Here is a 21,315-nt window from a genome sequence, read left to right as displayed (position 1 = left end):
TCTGTGAAATGAATTGTAACACCAACCAAATATGCTCCATCTCATCCACTCTCCTGCCGTTGATCTCCTGCTCCCTGGTTCTTTGGTCCATGCCGCCCCCTGCAGGATGTGGACTAAACTACCACAAGCGCTGTGCATTCAGCATCCCAAACAACTGCAGTGGAGCTCGTAAACGGCGTCTGTCCACCACTTCCCTGAGCAGCACACAATCCCTACGTCTCTCCACCACTGAGTCAGTGTACAGTGTAGGGACGGCCTCCACCTGCGCAGAGGATGCCAGCCTCATCCGCTCACACACACAAATGGTACTGGTGGACTTATGCCCACAATGCTCTGGTCAGCTTTACACTATTAAAGTAACGGAGTCTTTATAATGGACATTTATCTGACCACATCAAACAGCTGTGTTTTAAGTTAAGGTCAAAAATCGTGTAAACCCACTTTAACTCAGTTTAGTCACTTATTTAGAGGTTTTTCTTTTTAGACTAAAGGCAAATATGTGATGGACACATCTGTGATGGCAGAACATTTTCACTTAAATATCAACACCACCTTTACAGAAACAATGTACTGTTACTCAGGATAATCCACAGACTTTCCAGGTGCCCATTAAAATACATTTCTAGCCAAAAGAAAGACATCACAGTAATGTTACATAACTTGCTAACACGCAAAATATGTACCTTGTGTTTAGAGTACATGGATAAATTAAAATTCAACTAGAAGAAAACATGAAACTTCAGCCACTTGTGGCCGAAATGAGTATTACAACAACAAAAAGTTTTATTCTTGCAACCTAGATTTTTTTATAATTTGGACTATTACAGCAAAACTTTTTTTCACCTATTATTAAGTCATAAACACAAGAGAGAAAACAATTTAGATCTGGATCACTATCATTATATTTTACTCACTTGCCTCTCAGGACTTCCGTACTTAGTTGTCCGACTGGAGCTTTGCTGCTCTGGTTCAATCCCATAGTCCAGATGCGGCAGACAGCTGTTTTCAGTGAAAAAACTGTCAGAATCCATTACCTGCACTACACAACCTGCTCAGCACCAAACTGTAGAGTTAGCGACTATCTGGTGAACACAGAGGTATGGATTTCCCTAAGAGGTTGATAGAAACCAAAAACAGAATGAAAACTGGACTTGCATTCACCAGGTGGCCAGAAACACAACTTCAAATGAATGAATGTGAATGGTACTCCATATGTGTTGGATGTGTAAATAAGCAACCGTTTGCTAACAAGTTCTCCATATCAACTGAAAAGGTGATTATTTGTTTGTAACTTGTTTCTGCTGCCCCCCAAGTGCCTCAAAAATGACAGATTTAAGGATAGGAAATTTATAAATAACACAACATAGTAATTAATTAATTTGGTAATTTACTTGCCAAAGGTAGCTAGGTTCTTAGTTTATTTACCCCAAAACGATCTATTTCAATGGTAATCTTTGTTTCCTGACTATTCTGCTAGCCGCGGACCCCTAGTGACGCCCGACGCTTCTACACTGGCCGACCTGTTCATTTGGACAAGATCCTGATGAGCAAGGTAAAGGTGCCCCACACGTTTGCTGTCCACTCGTACACACGGCCAACGGTATGCCAGTACTGCAAGAGGCTTCTTCGAGGACTGTTTAGGCAGGGCCTTCAGTGCAAAGGTGAGTGCAGGCATAGGGAGAGAGACTCATTTCTGGATGCCCAGTGTGATGCAGAATATTAGCTAAATCTAATCAGATAACATGGTATCCCATCACAATGAAATGTGTTTTGTTCTTCTCAGACTGCAAGTTCAACTGCCATAAACGCTGTGCATACAAGGTTCCTAATGACTGTCTTGGGGAGACCTTTGGAGGTAAGGGAAGATGTGTGTTAACACTGCATAGATTTGATTAAAGTATGAATTTCTCATCTGCATGTTTCCATTATTGCTTTAAAAACCATACATGATATAACACATTATATCATAATTAACAAAACTGAAACTCACTGGCACTAATGTTTTTATCTTCTCAGACAACAGAAGTAACTGTGGTAAGTATTATCAGTACTCCGTACTGATGCAAAGCTGTGGTCACAACATTTTGAAATCATCTTGACTTCAAATCAAGCTGCACTCAAACCCTTCTTTCACTCTTTTTTGCCCCAGACATGATGAGTCCCTCTGCAGACCCAGAGGTGCCCATGGACTACAGCAGTGAGTACGATGCCTCAGACAAGTCTTCAATAGATGACTCAGACGAGGCCTGCAGCATCCCGGGGTCCTTTTCTCCTGACAACAACCAGGATGGAACCAGCGGTGATCAGAGGTATGAGGAAAACACATACATTTAGAGAAAAACTACTAACAAGTCGATAAAGGAATGTTATAGGAAAATTAGAAAATAACTCAAACACACATTTTATCTATTGACCTGAGCTCTGTCCTTATTTTTCATTTAGTGTTTACATCCCACTAATGAGGGTGGTACAGTCAGTGAGACAGACAACCCGTCGATCCAGCACGGCTATCAAGGAAGGATGGATGGTTCACTACAGCAATAAGGATACACTGGTAAAACATTACCCATAATACCCCTGCTGCCCTCTCTCTGGGTATCTAAAGCATCTGCAGTTCTTAAAAAATGCTTTCTTTTTCTTTTATATTTGCATGTTTATGTGGGTATACTTGTGTGTGTGGAAGAAAGAATAGCTGAAGATTGATGATGAGGCTGACCATCGCTGAAAACACCCACACAGACGTGTGGTGAATTTTCTGACTTTTCTTTCTCTTACTCTCTATGTTTGACCTCCAAAGAAACCTTTCTGCCTCTCTAGTCTTGTTCTTGCTTTTCCCCCCTCTTTAGCTTCACTAACACACACTTTTGTCTCTTTTCTCTCTCTCCTTGTTTCCACCCTCTTATCTTGCAGCTTGTACTCCTGCTCATCCTTCTTCTTATCTGGCCACTCTTCTCTTCCTCTGGACGTCAATTCTGAACATGAAATACATTTATATGGATACCTAAACTTTGCCTTGATCCATTCCCCATCCCTCACTCTCTGCCTTCTCTTCAACCCACCCCTCAATGTCCCGCCTTATCGATGCTGCCCCACACCATCCCACCTTACTCAAACCCCCAACAGAGAAAGAGGCACTACTGGCGTCTGGACTGTAAGTGCATCATCCTTTTCCAGAACAACACCTCCAACAAATACTACAAGGTAATTATAGTTTACTCCATAAATGATCTCATGTCATTTATTTGAACTGTGCAACCTTTTTTTTAATGATGCATTACTGGTCGGTCCTTGCAGGAGATCCCTCTGTCTGAGATCCTGGAGGTGCGTCCTGCTGGCAACTTCACTCTTGTCCCCCCAGGCACAAATCCTCACTGCTTCGAGCTCATCACAGGCAGCATGTGCTACTTTGTAGGGGAGGACCCCAACACCCTTCCAGCTCTGTCCCCTAGCAATGCCCAGACTCTTCCCCAGACCCCTCCCTCCCCCAGCCAAGTAGCTCCCAACAGTGGCATTGGGCGTGAGGTGGCCAAGGCGTGGGAGAGCGTCATTCGCCAGGCCCTCATGCCAGTCATCTTTCAGGACGCACCACCTTCTGAGGGGAACACAACTCATAGTAAGTTGAAAGCAGCGAAATGAAGGTGGTGGTTTATTACATTTACTAACTGGCACATTGCAGCCAGAGATTTATAGATGGACATGGCCAGTTTAATAAGAGTGTGCTGTTGCTACGTCACCAGTGAACTAGGTGCTCAAGTAACAATGGACCAAATGTGAAAAAACGTGTCAGCTCACTAAATGGAAGAGTCTGCTCTTTATTTAACTCAAATAATGACCAGACCCTTCCAGTAAGTTGTTCTTTCACAAGTTTAGTATGAAATTGAGCAAAGTTATTTTTTAAGTGTTCAAGAAAATACCATACAGCACACACACAATACTGTATAACTTGTACGTTGTTCCTTGTGCTTGTTTTACAGGACAAGCCTCTATCAGCATATCTGTGTCCAACAGTCAAATCCAAGAGAATGTGGTATGACATTTTGGCAATTTTAGCAAAATCCTTCAATCTTTAAGTTAATGAACTGAATCAATTATACACTAAGGAGGAGGATGAATGTATGAAATACTGCTCTCCTACAGGATATTGGTACAGTGTATCAGATTTTTGCAGATGAAGTGCTGGGATCTGGTCAGTTTGGAGTGGTGTATGGAGGTATGTAGATTTATGTCCAGTGATGCTGATTGAGCTCCAGATTGCTGTATTTTGTGAAGGTCAAAATCAATAGCATAAAGGGCTGTATAGAAACAATTGTATCTAAGCTAACCTAAGCTAACAGGACACAAGACAGTACATCACAAACCTCTAATGGAGTTGGTGGTGTTTGTGTGCCACAGTACTGTCTGGTACTAAAACATCAAATTAAAGTTGCTACTAGCACAAAGTGCTTGTATCTCTGACCGAACTGACAGCAATACAGACAATCACAAACTCAGAGCCTAATATATGTTCACATGTCCACATTCACCGCCACATGTGTGACTAATAATCTCTAAATCTAAATATCTTCATCAGGTAAGCACAGGAAAACAGGGAGGGATGTAGCTGTCAAAGTCATTGACAAGCTTCGCTTTCCCACCAAGCAGGAGAGTCAGCTGAGGAATGAGGTGGCCATACTGCAGGTAAATGCACACATATGTTTTAATGCAGCTGTAAATAGATATCATTTGTACATACATACTGATGTTGACATAGTAACATGTGCTTTGCTATATAGTGGACACTGGTGTGGGTAGTTATTTTAGCACATACTGTGCTGACCTTCATTCCAGTACAGTACAAGTATGTAAATATTCCAGCATAAATTTTTATCATTTCTAAAAGAAAGTACACCAAACAGTTTCCAACGGATGAATAAGTGACCAGTCTGACCAACCTATGGTTTGTGGACCATTTTTGAAAATAAAGAAAAACTCCTCACTCAAAGTCAGTCGTCAACGAAATATTCAGAGCCTTAAAGGGTCCATGTGTAGTTTTCAGGGGCCTCTTGTGAGGTTTCAGATTGCAACCACTACCTTCCCAAACACGTGGTCATGCTCAACCTAATCGAGCAAGCCAAAACAGAGACCGACACACCAGAGACAGCATCACACAAAAGGCTGGAAACTTAGGTAAACTCCCACTGCAACATTACAGTAATATTTGTAATTATTTGCTTGACGTTGAACTTATGCTCTGCATTTAGCCGAAAGCTTTTCAATATTTGTGTAGCTTTCAATATAGAGGCTCAGTCAAGTCAGCATACCTAAATATATTGAATGATAACAAAAACGGTTGAGCTAGCTAGAATATTTTTAAATAAGATTGTTGCCGCACTCCATGACTCACGCCTTTCCCGATGCTGACAGTGATTTTGCCCATCTGATTCTGGAGTGACCTGTCTTTTTTGTTTTTATCCTCATGTGGAGTTTGTGTTGGAGTCTGTTGTGCTGGGATCTTTTTTGTTGTTATTGGACTCCATTTTGTTAGCTGTGGTGTTATCGGTGTGTACAGTTCAGAGTCAGTGGGCAAGAGGCTCGGGACCATGCATGAACGTCACAGCGTACTTACGGGATGGATTTCGTGGAAAATTGGACCCGATTTGTTCACATTGCAAGGGGCACAGGGACTGCTCCCAGCCACTGAGAAAGCTGGCAAATGGTTTATTTTGTATGTGAGGTTACAACCCGTTCACAAATAGGCAATTTGACTAAAAACATACATGGGGGCTTATAGGGGCTACATATAGCACCTTTAAGTTAATGTACTAATACCACACTATAAAAATACTCGGTTTGGACCCAAAGTGACACCTTCACAATGCTTTCTTTGTCCTAATAACAGTCCAAACCTCTTTACTATTATTAACAATATTACAATGATTAAAATATTTAAAAAGAAAAACAACAAATCTTCAAATCTGTGACACCAGTTCAATTTCTGTCAGTCAACTAATCATTTCAGCTGTACTTGTATACATGTAGTTGGGTAGTTTAATTTATAACAAAACATTATATTTGATAACCTCTCAATAAAAATAATATTTTGTGTGTCAAAAGAGTAAGTAATTAGTAACTAAAGCTGTCAGACAAATGTAGGGAAATACAATACAGTGTTTCCCTTTGAGAGGTAGTGGAGTGAACTTCCAGGTTTCTCTGATTTAGATTCACTCTTAAATGTAGAGTACAGTGTTGACCAGCAGATGGAGACTGATATGCATTATTCTGTCTATTTGCTGTCGAAACTTGTTTATGACTTTCTGACTTCCCCTTCAGCTTTACAGTTACTCTTGTGGCCTTTCAGACTTCAAAGGCTCTCCCACGCCAGGTTTCCAGTGAAATAAGCTATATTTTAAAAAGGGATGCCCCTTTGAATCATATACTGTACTTTTTTGCTCTTGCCACGTGGAGAAAATGTTATGGCATTTTACGTAATAATTCGTTTTTCTGTTCTCCCTGCTGTGTATCACATTTTTCCCCTGTGGTTTACTGTCCCTTGCTCTCTGTCTTATTTTCTCTTTCACTTCTCACTCTGGCTGTGTCAATACCTCTTTTTCACCATACTCTCCTCTTTCACTTACTACCCCCCCCCCCTTTTATAATCCCAATTTCCATTTCATCCTATATCTCCTCTTCCTCTCTGATCCCTCTCTCAGAGTTTACGTCACCTGGGCATTGTGAACCTGGAGTGTATGTTTGAGACCCCGGAGAAAGTGTTTGTGGTGATGGAGAAGCTACATGGTGACATGCTAGAGATGATCCTCTCTAGTGAGAAAGGCAGATTGCCTGAGAGGCTCACTAAGTTCCTCATTACACAGGTATGTATACGCCCCATAGAAGGGATTTGTTATGTGTACAGATATATTCTATTACAAAGTGTTGCATAAATGTTGTGTGCGTGCGTCACTTATTATTGACAATGATGTCCCGATGCTGCAGTGTATTGCTGCTTTTTGTGGTCTTCCTGTCTGAGCATCATGATGCGTATTTAACGTGTTTGAAAGTGTGTTTTTTCTCGTGGCTACGTATTTACTTGCGGTTGTGTGTGTGTGCATGAGCAGATTCTTGCAGCTCTGAGACATCTGCACTTTAAGAACATCGTTCACTGTGATCTGAAACCTGAGAATGTGCTGCTTGCCTCTGCTGATCCCTTCCCCCAGGTACACAAACACAGAAACACACACAAATACACATTCACACACTAACACCCTTTCGCATATGCAGCAATTGTGGTTATGACACTGTTATAAGCATGTTGTGTTTCCTCAATTCTATCTTTGTTTTTCGTTAAACTAAGCAAATGGCAACTTGTCTCTTTCTTATTCCCCTCACTGTTTGCTTCTCTCAGGTGAAGTTATGTGACTTTGGTTTTGCCCGCATCATCGGCGAAAAGTCTTTCCGTCGCTCTGTAGTTGGCACCCCCGCTTACCTGGCCCCGGAGGTTTTGCTGAACCAGGGCTACAACCGCTCACTGGACATGTGGTCGGTTGGCGTCATTATGTATGTCAGCCTGAGTGGGACATTCCCGTTTAATGAGGACGAAGATATCAACGACCAGATCCACAACGCAGCCTTCATGTACCCTCACAACCCCTGGAAACAGATCTCCAGTGATGGTAAACAAAGAGGGAGAGGAACGAGATGAGAGTTTTATTGTTAGACACGGATGGGACTGATGTATTAGACTGCATTAGTTTTAGCTAGGTGTACCTAAGAAACTGACGACTAAGTGTAACTGCGGTTAACATGAACTGTCAAAGCAGGACAAGCCATTCAAAATCAAATGTGTATATTTCTTAATCCATTTTGTAATAATGCCACACAGTAATATGCGGCCCAGATCCTTCATAAGTTCTGGGCCAGATCTGTAAAACGGACCCGAGCCGGTGTCCTTTAGCACAACGGGCCAATGCCGGTTCGGATCCAGTTTTCACATCTGGGCCGGCACTGGTCCAGCTCCAGAACGGATGACAATTATTATGTAGTCATTTGGCCCAAATGTGGGCCAGATCTGGACCAGTTCCATACTGGATCTGGCCCAGAGTCTCTAAGATACTGTTGAGGATCCAGTTTTCAAATCTGGACTGGCACTGGGCCAGCTCCATTTATTAGTTCTGGCCTGGATTCACCCCACCTCAGGCCTCTTTCATAACCTTGATCTATACCCACAAAACATATACAAAAATATGATTTTTTTTGTTAAAGGGATAGTTAAAATTTTTACCATCAGATGTTGTGCATGACTCACCAAGTGCTATGGATCCTACTACTAGATAACAGTTAAGGTATACCCTTTCTGTCTGAGAAGCCAAAGGGTTACTGGGATAGTTTATATAATGTATAACAAATAGTGACTTGTATATCACTAAGGTACACTAAGATTTCTTGTTTCTTTCGTTTTCGTTTTCCTTGCATTTTAAACTCGATTACTTTTTTCTTTTGAATTTAAAAAGCATGGACAGTCAAAACTACTGTTACACTTTGTTACAAAGACTGTTTCTATTTGTCCTACACAGAATTTCAACAAAGAAAGTGATAGAATGGATGAGTGACACATTTTAAATTTTATTTAAAATATTTGAAATGTTTGAGATAAAAAGCGAGGACAGAAACTTAAAACAAAGTAGATAATTGCCAAACTAACATTCAATCTAATAAACACATTTTACAGCTCATTTCTGTCTTTAACAACTGTAGGAACAAGAACAGTTGACTTGCAGGTGCAGGTGATTAGTTTCTAGTAACCATACAGTAACCACACAACTATGACACAGGTGTTATTTTTAAATGAATGCAGAAGTATTAAACTCTAATAATAGCAACAGTGTGGTTTAGTTAAAAAGCTCAATACATTGACATTGCTATCAGTCTTGCATAGTGTAGTGTACCATTAGTAATGATGATAGTAAGAAAGTAAGATTTGCTTTTTCCCTGAGAGAGATGAGAAGATATATACCACACTCATGATACCATACTCTACATATAAAGCTAAAGCCAGGAGACACACGAGATTCTACGGCCTAAACACACAAGATAACGTTTTAATTAGCGACAAGCGATAAGTTTGTCTTGATAGATGATTACTGCCAGCCATTTAGATTTTAACCATTTTCCATGACCATGGTATAAATAACAAAGATTTTATAGCCAAAATACAATATCCAACTCCAACTAGCCATGTGAAACCCAGAAAACCCTCACATGACACCCAACAAATCATCAGTAGTGGAGTGGGGGATGGCCGATGTGTTCATTTCTGCAAAGGATAAAAGAATGGGTGATTACTCAACTGATAATGGCAATCACAAATTACATAAAATCCACAGAGATTAGTAATTTTAAAGGGGGCTGGACTAGACTAGGACTGGAAGTCCAATTAAGTGAACATTTTACCGCGATTACAACTAATGAATGATTATTTAGATTTTTTTGCCCTCCTAGTTCATCTACTAGTCACCTCCACATATAATACGAATACTAAAATACTTACTTATCAACAGAGTTCTTGTCAGCATTTCTTTAAAATATTTCTTTTCCCTTTACTCCTTTCCAATTAATCTGTTTGGCCACTGTGTTTGAGAAAACCATTGAATGTATATTCATATAAAAGATTGAACAGTAAATACTATTAACAGAATGTTATCTGTGAAAGTTGCTAAAATAAGGATGAAAGAGCACTGTATGCAGATCAGTGGTGAAGTTACTAGTACAGCAGAGCTGACCGGAAGTCAGACAAAATGTAAAAAGTAGTCAAAACACACAAAACATTTTATACATTTGACAGTTATGTGTACAGTTACCTGTATCTATATAATCATATGAAAAGGACAACAAAAAAATTAAGACCTTTGTAAATAAATGTAAGAGACTTATTTTTGAAAGAGTTTTTAAATTATTTTAAGACCCAGTGGGTAACGTTACCCTGCATGACAAATGACCCCAGGAGCTCAGCTCTGCTAATGTTACAGGTTTGCACTGCATTGTGATTTTGGAACAAACCCCAGTGGTAGTAACGATATGTACAAAGCCTGCAACAAAAAAATATGAGGTAAATTAAAAAGAATGAGTAATGCTGATTGTACCACTGCCAGCAATCTCAGTGTACTGATATCATGAACCTCATTGTAATTGTAAAATTTGATGAATTACTGAGAACCGTCAGCCTCTAGACAAAATAACATTTCTTACAGCTCCTGACAGAAATCTGAGGGTAAACACTTGGTAAGCTTAACATAGCACACTATATCCCTCGGAAAACGCCCCAAATAAATCAGGAACTGCTCCTCAACCATAATACCGCGGTGTGATTTCATACAAAGTCAATGAAAAGACACGGAGAGAGGAGATTTCCCGCCCATATACCTTATTTGTCATAATGAATTTACGTTTTGATTAATGTCAGATGAAAATTCCAACTTCTTTAGATGGCTTTGATTTTTTAAACACTTAACACACCTATCATAACTTTATAACGTTATGCTCAACTATAGCCAAGATCAAATCAAAGCCAGAAAAAAGCACTTACATTAACTTAACTTACCCTATTAATCCCGAGCTGTCAGCCAGGGGTGGAGAAAAGATTGAACCTAAAAAGGAGACAGGTGCTGTCAATTGGTGCTGTTGGAAACTAACGTTACAACATCGTTGTAAGTTAACTAACGTTAACGTTAAACATCATTAATGTTTTATGCTAGCTGCACACAAAGTTGTTTATTAATGCTAGCTAGCTTAGCTATCCGTTCATTCAGTTAATTTAGCTAACCCAGCTAAAAAGCTAACGTTAGCCAATGCCTCTTCAACAGTTTTAGCCATTTTAAGAAGTTAAAACCCGGTCAAAACATTCCGATGTGATGATGTTAATGATGTTAACAAGCATTACACCACTATTAAAAACAATCACACTAAACTGTTTGACTGTAACATCGTTCAACTTACCGTTATAAACTCTTTCCCCAAAGCTTCCAGTCCGAACTGATCCAAAGAAAGACAAACAGTTCGCGCGCTCGTTCCGACGGCCCCGGGCCAGAACAACTACGATTCCGCCGACTGACTTCTGGTCCGGTATGAACCGGTTCGAAAGAAACAATTCGCGCGCTCGTTCCGACGAGTCCGGGCCAGAACTATTATGATTCCGCCGACTGGTGGAGGCTCACGCCCACTCCTGAGTGCACACAGACTACATGCGGGCCGGATCTGGAACGGGGCAGTAAAACGGGCGTGACTGTTACACGGATCTGCCGGTTTGGAGGCGGAATTCGGCCCAGAGTCAGCTGCTATCTGGTGCAGTCATCTGAAATTGCATTTCTACAGCAACATTATGCATGAATAAAATTGTTGAGATGAAGCTGACAAATGGCACGAAGACATAATTGTAATGATTTGTGAATATTTGTTATTTTTACTGTAACTAATCCGTTTATTTTTAGACCAATTTGTATACTTCTGTTTTTCTAGCAATCGACTTGATCAACAACCTGCTGCAAGTTAAGATGAGGAAACGCTACAGCGTGGACAAGAGTCTCAGCCACGTATACTTACAGGTAGCATTTAGAAACTACTTGTACACACACAAACATGCCCACTGCCTTGTATGAAAAAATAACTAGGTTTAAAGTCTTTCCGACACCAGTACATCCATTAATCCCCAATTCAAAGGACAGGAAGCAGTACCTTTTGCAGATAAGGGGACTGCCAATAACTTTAGTGGCAGAGCAGTACTACACAAGAATGTCACCTTTTTTTTTTTTTTACTTCTACAAACCCCTCAATAAAATCTGTGACCATTACAGAAAATGGCAAATATAAACACGAGGAGACTGCCCTCATAACAGGTGGAGAGAACAGCTCAAGGTTGATATTTTGGAACTTTAATGAGGATGTAAGAGGACAGATTAGCTTTTATTGACTACACAGTTCTTAAATGTCTCCTTCAAAACACAATGTTTAGCAGGGGAAAAACAGGCCAGTTTTCTCTGTAGGTTTAAACCAGTCCACTGTTGTTGTTTTTGTTGAGAAATTACCCATTAATTAAGTTTCAATGTCACATTAGCCCTAACTTTGATAAAGTCTACTTTCCTCAGAAACTATCAGATCAGCCTGGGGTCATTCAAGTTCTGACACACACACACACACACACACACACACACACACACACACACACACACACACACCTAAAGTGATTACTGAATGATGATGTGCTATAAACATATAAAAGCCCATTTAAGTCTGATCTAATTTCAAGGCTCCTGAAACTGAAACCTCATCCCTGTGTTTGTTCCTGCTTGTCGTGTCTCAGGACTATCAGGCGTGGCTGGACCTGCGGGAGCTGGAGACTAAACTCGGCAGGCGTTACATCACCCATGAGAGTGATGACAGCCGCTGGCAAATGTATGCCCGAGAACATACTCTGCCTTACCCCGCTTACCTCGTGCCTCCTCCTCCTGCCCCGGCCTCGGACGATGAGGAAGGCGGGGAAGACGCAGATGTGCAAGGCCTCACTGAGAGGGTCAGCATCCTCTGACAAGAGAGACAGAGGACTCATTTAAGAAGGAGGAAAGAAGTAGGGAGAGGGATGGAGGAAGAGAGTGTCGACCAAGAGGCTGAAAGAGACATACAGTTGCTGAAAATAGTATGGTTCTAATAAGAATAGTGTCTAGCAGATTAGACTTCCATAGCAAAGCATCTGTGTGCCAGAACTCAATGTTACAATAATAAATCCAGTTCCTCTGCTCCAGCCTGAGGTCAGCAAAACTTCCTTCTGATCATTTACCCCTGCTATTATTGGTCCTCCTTCATCTTTTGAATTGCTGAACTCTGTCCATGATGGAGACCGACTCTGTTTCACATCATCTGTGTGGCTGAACTGGGACATCTTCACAGTTACAATCCAAGTTCAACTTGAAAAGCAGCACATTCTTTTTTCACTGCAAAGCGCTCCAAATATGAAGCAGGAAATGCTATTTCACCACAAGCGATGAAAATTAGAATTTGGTGTTAGGTGTGTTTATTGAAGTATTTTTTTCATTTAAAATGAAACTGCCTCCCATTAAAGTAGAACATTTGCTTTTAGAGTCATTTAATTGGACTGACTGGAATAACAGTCCCTCTTGTGTCTTCAGGAAAGACCGGTTCCATCTATTTTCAGAGATGGAAGCCTTTATAGTAACAAAAGACTTCCCCTGTGCTGGTAATTACTAATGTGCAGAGATGGAGTCAAACCCATCTGTATTTACAAAATCATGTCATGTAGTGAAAACTGGAATTATTGATCTGGGGACAGAAAATCCAGTCATTACCACTTTTGCGCCACAAGAGACTCTTAGAAAACATATGTGATTAAAAACATCACGGCAGGTTTAAATGAACTCTAGCACTGGGCTGCCATGACCAGACCGTTTTTAACAATGTCATGTGAGACATTTCTACCTGCAGCTAACAAATTATACAACATTAGCCACTATTACTGTTGCTAAATGGTGAAAATTGCTTCTATTGTGTTGAGTCGCCTACTCTCAAGCAGTTATATGGTGAATAACGTGTGTGTGTGTGTGTGTGTGTGTGTGTGTCCACTGATTCAAATACTTGTATTGATGGCAACATTTTTACACTTGAGCAGGTAAATGGACAACAACAAACAACACAGCTCCTGTATTGTTGTTAGGAAGAGCAGACCTCTGCCTGTGATGTAAGTGTACAGATGATCAGCTTGGTTACTAAACTAGATTTTGGAGAGTGTACGTAGTTTGATTATTGACCTACTGTCAATGTCAATGTGTTGCATGTTTCTGTGAAGTAGAATTATGGAGATAAAATTAAAACATACTTTAGTTATGATAGTCTATTATACACGTGTAACCTGAAGTTTATATAGTAGTCAAAAATGTGTATGACTGTGTATGGCATGTTTGAAGGATAATCCTAGCCTTGGTAAACAGATAATAGAAACCTTGAAACATATTATTTTTTGTCTTGGATGTTTTATTTAGTGTATCATTCATTTGGCTGAACTGTCAGTATATTTAAGAAACAAGGACCATTACTGTCACTCAGGTTTTCTATATCAGAAGCCAAAGACAACATTTTACCCTCTACTCACAGTCTATCAGACAGTTATTTTTAGGGCTACAGCTCTCGATGATTTTAGTAATCGAGTATTCTACAGATTATTTAATTGATTCAAAATTTAATAAGTACTTTTGCTTGGCGGCCGTGGCAGCACCCCCTTCCCCGGTACCGCAATCAGCTAGGTAAGTAACTCATGAATGTCAGGTTACACGGCCCAATCAGGTGGAGATCAACAAACACGCGTATATACATTTACAGCTGAGGATTGCGGCTTACTTTTGCTAGCCTTCACCTTAACAATCAATCATGATTTCAGTTAAATGCTAAAGTTGCTGTTACTGTTACCTTGTCTTTGGTCTGCTCCGTGGATGCCAGACCTGGGTGCTTTCTGATCAGATGCCGTTGTGCTGTTGCGGTAGGCTACAAAAGTTTCATGACACGGTGGACAGACTGTAAGATTCGAGAGTTGTTCTTTTAGCTTGAAATAATTCCATACTTTGGACACTTTCTGCTTCGTCCCTCACTATTTTTTCTCCTTTCCTCCACTTTGCAAACAGCGCCATCCTAATCATGTCGTGTTCACTTCGATGCAAAGAATTTGTGTCAATGCTTTTTACAGGGTTTCCGCGGGGTCTTAAAAAGTCTTATCAAAATCACCAGGGCTTGGTGAAAACTAGTTGCTAGCAACGTATTTGAAGCCAGCTGTCACTACTTAATGAATGAGCGCAGCAACAAAAATTTCAAACGATCATTAATGATTTTCAGTAAGCTATGGTAACACTCAGGGCATGGCTGTCTCCTTATCCTCATTCTTCAAAGGATGAGCGAATGTGAGGGAGAGAGCGGCAGAAAGTGGCTGTGAAAGCAGAGGATAAGAACAGCATTAAGTTGTCAGGTTACAGCTCTGTCCTGTCCTGTACTGTAAATCTTGATAGTTAAATGAAAAAGAAAGGGCCTTAGTGACCACAGAGGAGTTGAGGTTAGTAAAGTTAAAGCAAATTACGGATGCAAACTTGTCCTTTTCAGCTAATGAGATTAATCTTTTGGATTTTGATGTACAAATGAAATGCTTGTAATTATACAAAAGGGAGGTGGTTCTCACGTTGCCTATTTTTATGTTAATTTCTACAAATATATAAAGCAGTAAATTAAAAGGCAAACATGAACAGTCTGTAATGATTCTGAGGTCATATTAACAGTGTTTTCCTGCCATTATAAGGTGGTGAGGCTCAAAACAGCTTGATGCTGTGCCATCAATGTAAAATCATTGTGGAGAGCATCAAAACTAATCACATGAATTTTCCCAGATCTAATGGTTATAATTCAAACCCAGTAGACTTATTTACCAAGTTTAGCTTTTGGGGTGTAGTTTATTCAAAATCTGCAAGATTTTCCTACTTATTATTCACAGATGTGGTAATAACAATGTTCCAAAATTATGTGGAATTGCATATTTCTTTATTGGAAAACATTAAAAATATTCTTGTGGGATGACCACCAAACCCCCAACACAAAAATACAATCTTAATTTTTTACATTATACCGCCCTGTGAACGCATATTTTAATGGACATTATTATTATTATTTGTAAATGTACCTGCTTTGCACCTGCCTCAACTTCTCCCTGCACTCACACACACACACACAGACACCTTTACCTCTGGTCTCTCACTGCAAACACACCGGCTTTCCCCGCCTTACTCTGTCTCCCTGTCTGCTCCCCTGAGTTTCTCCATCAGCAGTAGATTATGTTTTATAAAGTCGCTGATAAGACACAGAACTTGTCTTTTTTCTGGATATTTCCACCTGTTATCCTTTTTCACCTCTCCTTGCACCTTTGACAATTACGTAGCTTATCAATGTCATAGTCCATCTTCAGTGTTTCATTGTTTGGCATCATCCAATGCCAATTTTGTAGACATCACTCAACCCTAATTTGAATACATTTATTTACTCTGCAAGTAATTTTTTGACTGCATTTCCTTTGTATGTTTCTTTTTTTGATGTCGTGATATAGATCTTAAATTTCATTCATATTGGTCTTAAAAAGGTCTTAAAAAGTCTTAAATTTGACAAGGTGAAACCTACAGGAACCCTGTTTTTGGTAATCCAATTAATCAATTTAATTGATGAATCGTTTCAGCCCTAGTTATATTGTATTCCAGATATACTGACTGAAATGTCTGCTCTGAAATTAGGGCAAATGCCATAAGGATGCTCTCATAGACATTTGAGCATACACACAGCAAATTACTCAAAGCTGTCAGAGGACAAAGACATATTTTTACACATATTATACTCACCGTCTGAGTGGCACTCAAGAGGACCCTGTGGCTACAGAGGAGAAGAGAAAGAATTGTTTTCCATTCTGTGATGAGCACAGCTACTCTGGTGAAAGTGCACTATTGTTCCTACTACACTACATCTATCATCAGTGCTGAACAATGTCAAATAATATGCTCTTTCTCTCTTTCTGTCTCCTTTTATTTCTTTCAAGTGTAAGCAGGTTTGTCACTATCTTACCAGCCACACATCTCCAGGTTTCTGTCTTTGACCTGGCAAGGGGCAGTGTAGACCCTTACACTTAGTAAGCAAAAGAGACTGAGCCAGACCTCAGAGAGACTTGTACCAGGCACCAACAATGAAGTCTCTATTTGGCTTCATCTGATTCTGCATAAAGTGATGTTCATCTCATTAGTCAGAAGAGGAAGATAAACTGAGAAATCTGAGTTTCCCTCGTAAAACCGTGATCTTTCATCAGTCTGGTTCGAATGATGAAAGATGAAAGGTGCTTCTTCAATGAAAATATACTGTATCTAATAAAAATAATAACAATTGGTCATTTAGCTAATGCTTTAATCCACAGCGATTTATATTTACTATATGTATGTCAGAGGTTGCATGCCTCTGGAGCAACTAGTGGTTAAGTGTCTTGATCAGGGACACATTGGTAGATGTCGCAGTTGGAATCAAACCCTGGTCTCCCACATCAGAGGTATATGTCTTATCCATTGTGACCTCGCCACACCCATCTATGCTCTCAGCTGTCATCAGAATCAGAATCAGTTTTATTGCCAGGTATGTGTACACATACGAGGAATTTGCTCACGATGTGCTTACTTCAGACACAAACTACAGAATAGAAAACACTAATATACACACTATGAACAAAACAATATAGACATATTGAAAAATAGTGCAGTGATCAGAGTGCAAAGGATGCAAGAGTAAACTATTCTTATTATGTACATGTAGAAGGTGGATATGATATACAGGTACACATACACATACATGCATACATGTACACATGTACACAGTGTGATGGAGCATAGTGCGAAGGATGCTGGAAGAAATAAATAAGACCTAGCAATGGATAGCAGTGGATTTAGGTTTTGCATTGAATATATAACATGGTGACTCACCAAATTAGATCAGTTTTGTTCAGTCTAAGCCTTCATTTTTAGAACGAGACAGGACAACCGATTTTTGGAAAAAGCAAAAGAGAAATCCATGTCCGATCCTAGTATCTTCTCACCCTATGCATGACACACACCTCCGTGAAGCTAGGAGGCTTAAGCAGAACGTCAAACCAACCATTTTTATCCACACCACCAAGCAAATGAACTTATATGACAACATAAATCGCTCTGTAATCACTGTAGATGGCTGCAGTTCCAGATATCCCTCCTCCTCTCATCCTACACTGCAGTCCGATCACTCTAAAGAGAGCTCAGCTTTCAGTTGTGTAACATATCACTCAAATCACAAAACTCACAGAGTTATTACCTGGATAATAATAACAACAAATGCACCAATATACAGGTGCTGGTCATATAATTAGAATATCATCAAAAAGTAGATTTATTTCAGTAATTCCATTCAGAAAGTGAAACTTGTATAATGAATACATTCATTCCACACAGACTGATACATTTCAAGTGTTCATTCCTTTTAATTTTGATGATTATAACTGACAACTAATGAAAACCCCAAAATCAGTATCAGAAAATTAGAATATTTTGAAAAGGTTCAATATTGAAGACACCTGGTGCCACACTCTAATCAGCTAATTTACTCAGAACACCTGCAAAGGCCTTTAAATTGTCTCTCAGTCTAGTTCTGTAGGCTACACAATCATGGGGAAGACTGCTGACTTGACAGCTGTCCAAAAGACGACCATTGACACCTTGCACAAGGACGGCAAGACACAAAAGGTCATTGCTAAATAGGCTGGCTGTTCACAGAGCTCTGTGTCCAAGCACATTAATAGAGAGGCGAAGTGAAGGAAAAGATGTGGTAGAAAAAAGTTTAAAAGCAATAGGTATAACCACACCCTGGAGAGGATTGTGAAACAAAACCCATTCAAAAATGTGGGGGAGATTCACAAAGAGTGGACTGCAGCTGGAGTCAGTGCCTCAAGAACTACCACGCACAGATGTATGCAAGACATGGGTTTCAGCTGTCGCATTCCTTGTGTCAAACCACTCTTGAACAAGACACAGTGTCAGAAGCGTCTCACCTGGGCTAATGACAAAAAGGACTGGACTGCTGCTGAGTGGTCCAAAGTTATGTTCTCTGATGAAAGTAAATTTTGCATTTCCTTTGGAAATCAAGATCCCAGAGTCTGGAGGAAGAGAGGAGAGGCTCCACAGTCAGTGATGGTTTGGGCTGCCATGTCATCTGCTGGTGTTGGTCCACTGTGTTTTCTGAGGTCCAAGGTCAACGCAGCCGTCTACCAGGAAGTTTTAGAGCACTTCATGCTTCCTGCTGCTGACCAACTTTATGGAGATGCAGATTTCATTTTCCAATAGGACTTGGCACCTGCACACAGTGCCAAAGCTACCAGTACCTGGTTTAAGGACCATGGTATCCCTGTTCTTAATTGGCCAGCAAACTTGCCTGACTTTAACCCTATAGAAAATCTATGGGGTATTGTGAAGAGGAAGATGCTATACGCCAGACCCAACAATGCAGAAGAGCTGATGGCCACTATCAGAGCAACCTGGGCTCTCATAACACCTGAGCAGTGCCACAGATTGATCGACTCCATGCCACGCCACATTGCTGCAGTAATTCAGGCAAAAGGAGCCCCAACTAAGTATTGAGTGATGTACATGCTCATACTTTTCATGTTCATACTTTTCAGTTGGCCAACATGGCTTTTTTTGTATTGGTCTTAAGTAATATTCTAATTTTCGGAGATACTGGATTTGGGATTTTCATTAGTTGTCAGTTTTAATCATCACAATTAAATGAAATAAACATTTGAAATATATCAATCTGTGTGTAATGAATGAATATAATATCCAAGTTTCACTTTTTGAATGGAATTACTGAAATAAATAAACTTTTTGATGATATTCTAATTATATGACCAGCACCTGTACATATACCATTGCAACCGCTGACTTACTTTTGCCGTTTTCGCAGTTTTCAGTCCAAAAACAGCTGTTTTCTGTGTTGTTGTTAAAATTATTGCAATTACTGAGCTGAGGAGAAAAGAAGTGCTACTTTGGAACAGATGGTTTTATCGGCCTCTACTAACCGACTCATAGGAGCTACACAGACATCCAATATATCAAAAGATTTGTCTGCTCAAGACGAAGAGAAGGAGCCCACACAGCACTGTAGGATGTTCTGTTCACAAGTTGTGGTCCTGTAAAGCATACTTCCTCCTCTCCATAGGTTTATAGGGGGTCCGTCGTGCCCGGGTGCTACGGCGGATTTCCCTATCGTAGCTTCCCCACAACGTTTTTTAATGTCTATTCAGCTACTGCAAGCTTCATACATCTTCTGTTCGTTACTCAATAAATCATTTAATCATACCTGTTGATTGTGGTCCTTGCTAGTGAAAGACCAAAGAAAAAGCACAGCAGAACTGAACCGTTAACTTTCTGTTTTTTGAAGCATGGATCCCAGACAGGAAGCGCTACTGATTACTTTTTTCCATTAGCCAGAGAAAATGCGTTGTCATTAATAGACTAAAAGCTTGAAATTAAATAATTCAACAATTGATCTACAATTCTCACTAAATTCCCCTGTTGTTTTGTTTAACATCTTGTGTTTTTGCAGGAGAAATGACAGGAAACCAGTGGTTTTACTCATTGTCATCATACCACCTCAGCTCAGAAATTCTGCTTCCTGTGATAACCACTGAAAAACAGTCAATAAACACTCAAAACAAAAACCTTGTTAGCTCTTGGTTAGTCTGCAACTGTGTAACATGATCACAAATTTTGATTGCAGAATTTCCTCATCAGCCATTCTGACTGCAGAACCAATGACCTGCAGTTTGGCCATCAAGTACATTAAAAGGCTTTCCCAGCTGCTGAGTTTGCCCTTGCACTCAGGCATAATGCATTTCGAAAGGGAATAACTCAACAGTGTAATACAATTTGCAAAATTACAGAAAATTGCAGAGCAATTCTGGTTGTCAGACAGATGCAAAACCAAAAGGTACCATTTTGGTATGGCAATATACTGTTGTTGTAGCTGGAAATTATAAGACAAAGGGTTCTAATAAAATTGTGTATTGTGTATTATTGTGCACAACAGAACAAGCATAAAACATTGTAAAGGAAACAGCAGCACTTAAGAAGACTTAAAACAGCTCATGACAGGATATCCATCACCCTAAAGAGCTCCTGCTTCCAGAAGTTATACTGTTTAATGTTGCAATTTGTTTTTTAGAGAGTCATGTGCACTTCTAAGGTACACAGTTTACCGTTAGAGTATATTTACAGTAAGCTACCTAAATTTAAACAATAGGTTAAAATTTTAAACAATTCTCATGTGCCAATATGTACATTTCTCCCTCTCGATATTGCCAATCTTGTGGTGAGGGTTGTGAATTGCAACCAACAGCTTAGTCACCATTCACCTCTCCCTTTGCAAGCGTACAGGAGAAGCTAGGGTGACCGACGCGCTCTGTCGGCTCTTGTGCTAAATAATACGTGTGGTCCTCCATATGTCCAAATTTTACTTAATTTAACTTAATTCTAATAAACCAGACAACTACTACAGCTACTACAACTACTTCTTCTTCTTCTTCCTTCTTCTTCATACATTTTCACGTTGGTGACGAAGTGGGCTCTGTAGAGCAGTGTTCCATTTGGGTTACTGCAGAAACATGGCGCCGCAAAATGGTGACTTCCACGAAAGGGGATGTATGGGTGTATGTTGAGTATGGATGTACCTTAGAATGTACTGTAGGCTCAT

General features: G+C 40.0%; 1 protein-coding gene and 1 long non-coding RNA gene across 2 annotated transcripts in view; one reads left to right on the top strand and one right to left on the bottom strand.

Moving 5' to 3' along the window:
* Nucleotides 1-13,989, top strand: part of prkd2 (protein kinase D2) — a 44,663-nt gene extending 30,674 nt beyond the window's left edge. The window contains exons 4-19 of the mRNA XM_038693283.1: nucleotides 106-305; nucleotides 1,478-1,661; nucleotides 1,784-1,855; nucleotides 2,017-2,034; nucleotides 2,150-2,309; nucleotides 2,443-2,554; nucleotides 3,124-3,201; nucleotides 3,295-3,613; nucleotides 3,975-4,027; nucleotides 4,138-4,210; nucleotides 4,571-4,677; nucleotides 6,690-6,851; nucleotides 7,095-7,193; nucleotides 7,382-7,649; nucleotides 11,488-11,573; nucleotides 12,329-13,989. Of these exons, the coding sequence (XP_038549211.1) occupies nucleotides 106-305; nucleotides 1,478-1,661; nucleotides 1,784-1,855; nucleotides 2,017-2,034; nucleotides 2,150-2,309; nucleotides 2,443-2,554; nucleotides 3,124-3,201; nucleotides 3,295-3,613; nucleotides 3,975-4,027; nucleotides 4,138-4,210; nucleotides 4,571-4,677; nucleotides 6,690-6,851; nucleotides 7,095-7,193; nucleotides 7,382-7,649; nucleotides 11,488-11,573; nucleotides 12,329-12,553 (2,216 nt within the window). The 3' untranslated portion in view covers nucleotides 12,554-13,989. The remainder of the gene's footprint in view (nucleotides 1-105; nucleotides 306-1,477; nucleotides 1,662-1,783; nucleotides 1,856-2,016; nucleotides 2,035-2,149; nucleotides 2,310-2,442; nucleotides 2,555-3,123; nucleotides 3,202-3,294; nucleotides 3,614-3,974; nucleotides 4,028-4,137; nucleotides 4,211-4,570; nucleotides 4,678-6,689; nucleotides 6,852-7,094; nucleotides 7,194-7,381; nucleotides 7,650-11,487; nucleotides 11,574-12,328) is intronic.
* Nucleotides 8,994-11,034, bottom strand: LOC119882919. The gene is made up of 3 exons (XR_005440567.1): nucleotides 10,969-11,034; nucleotides 10,574-10,619; nucleotides 8,994-9,289 (listed from the first exon to the last, which is right to left on the bottom strand). It is a non-coding gene; the product is annotated as an uncharacterized LOC119882919 (long non-coding RNA).
* Nucleotides 13,990-21,315: the final 7,326 nt, after the last annotated feature.

The sequence above is a fragment of the Micropterus salmoides genome, unplaced genomic scaffold (assembly GCF_014851395.1).
Source record: "Micropterus salmoides isolate LMB-PRFRI ecotype aquatic unplaced genomic scaffold, ASM1485139v1 Ms_hic_scaffold_3, whole genome shotgun sequence".
Taxonomy (NCBI): Eukaryota; Metazoa; Chordata; class Actinopteri; order Centrarchiformes; family Centrarchidae; genus Micropterus; species Micropterus salmoides.
Note: the sequence above shows the minus strand (reverse complement) of the source record. Positions and strands in the feature narration are given on the sequence as shown.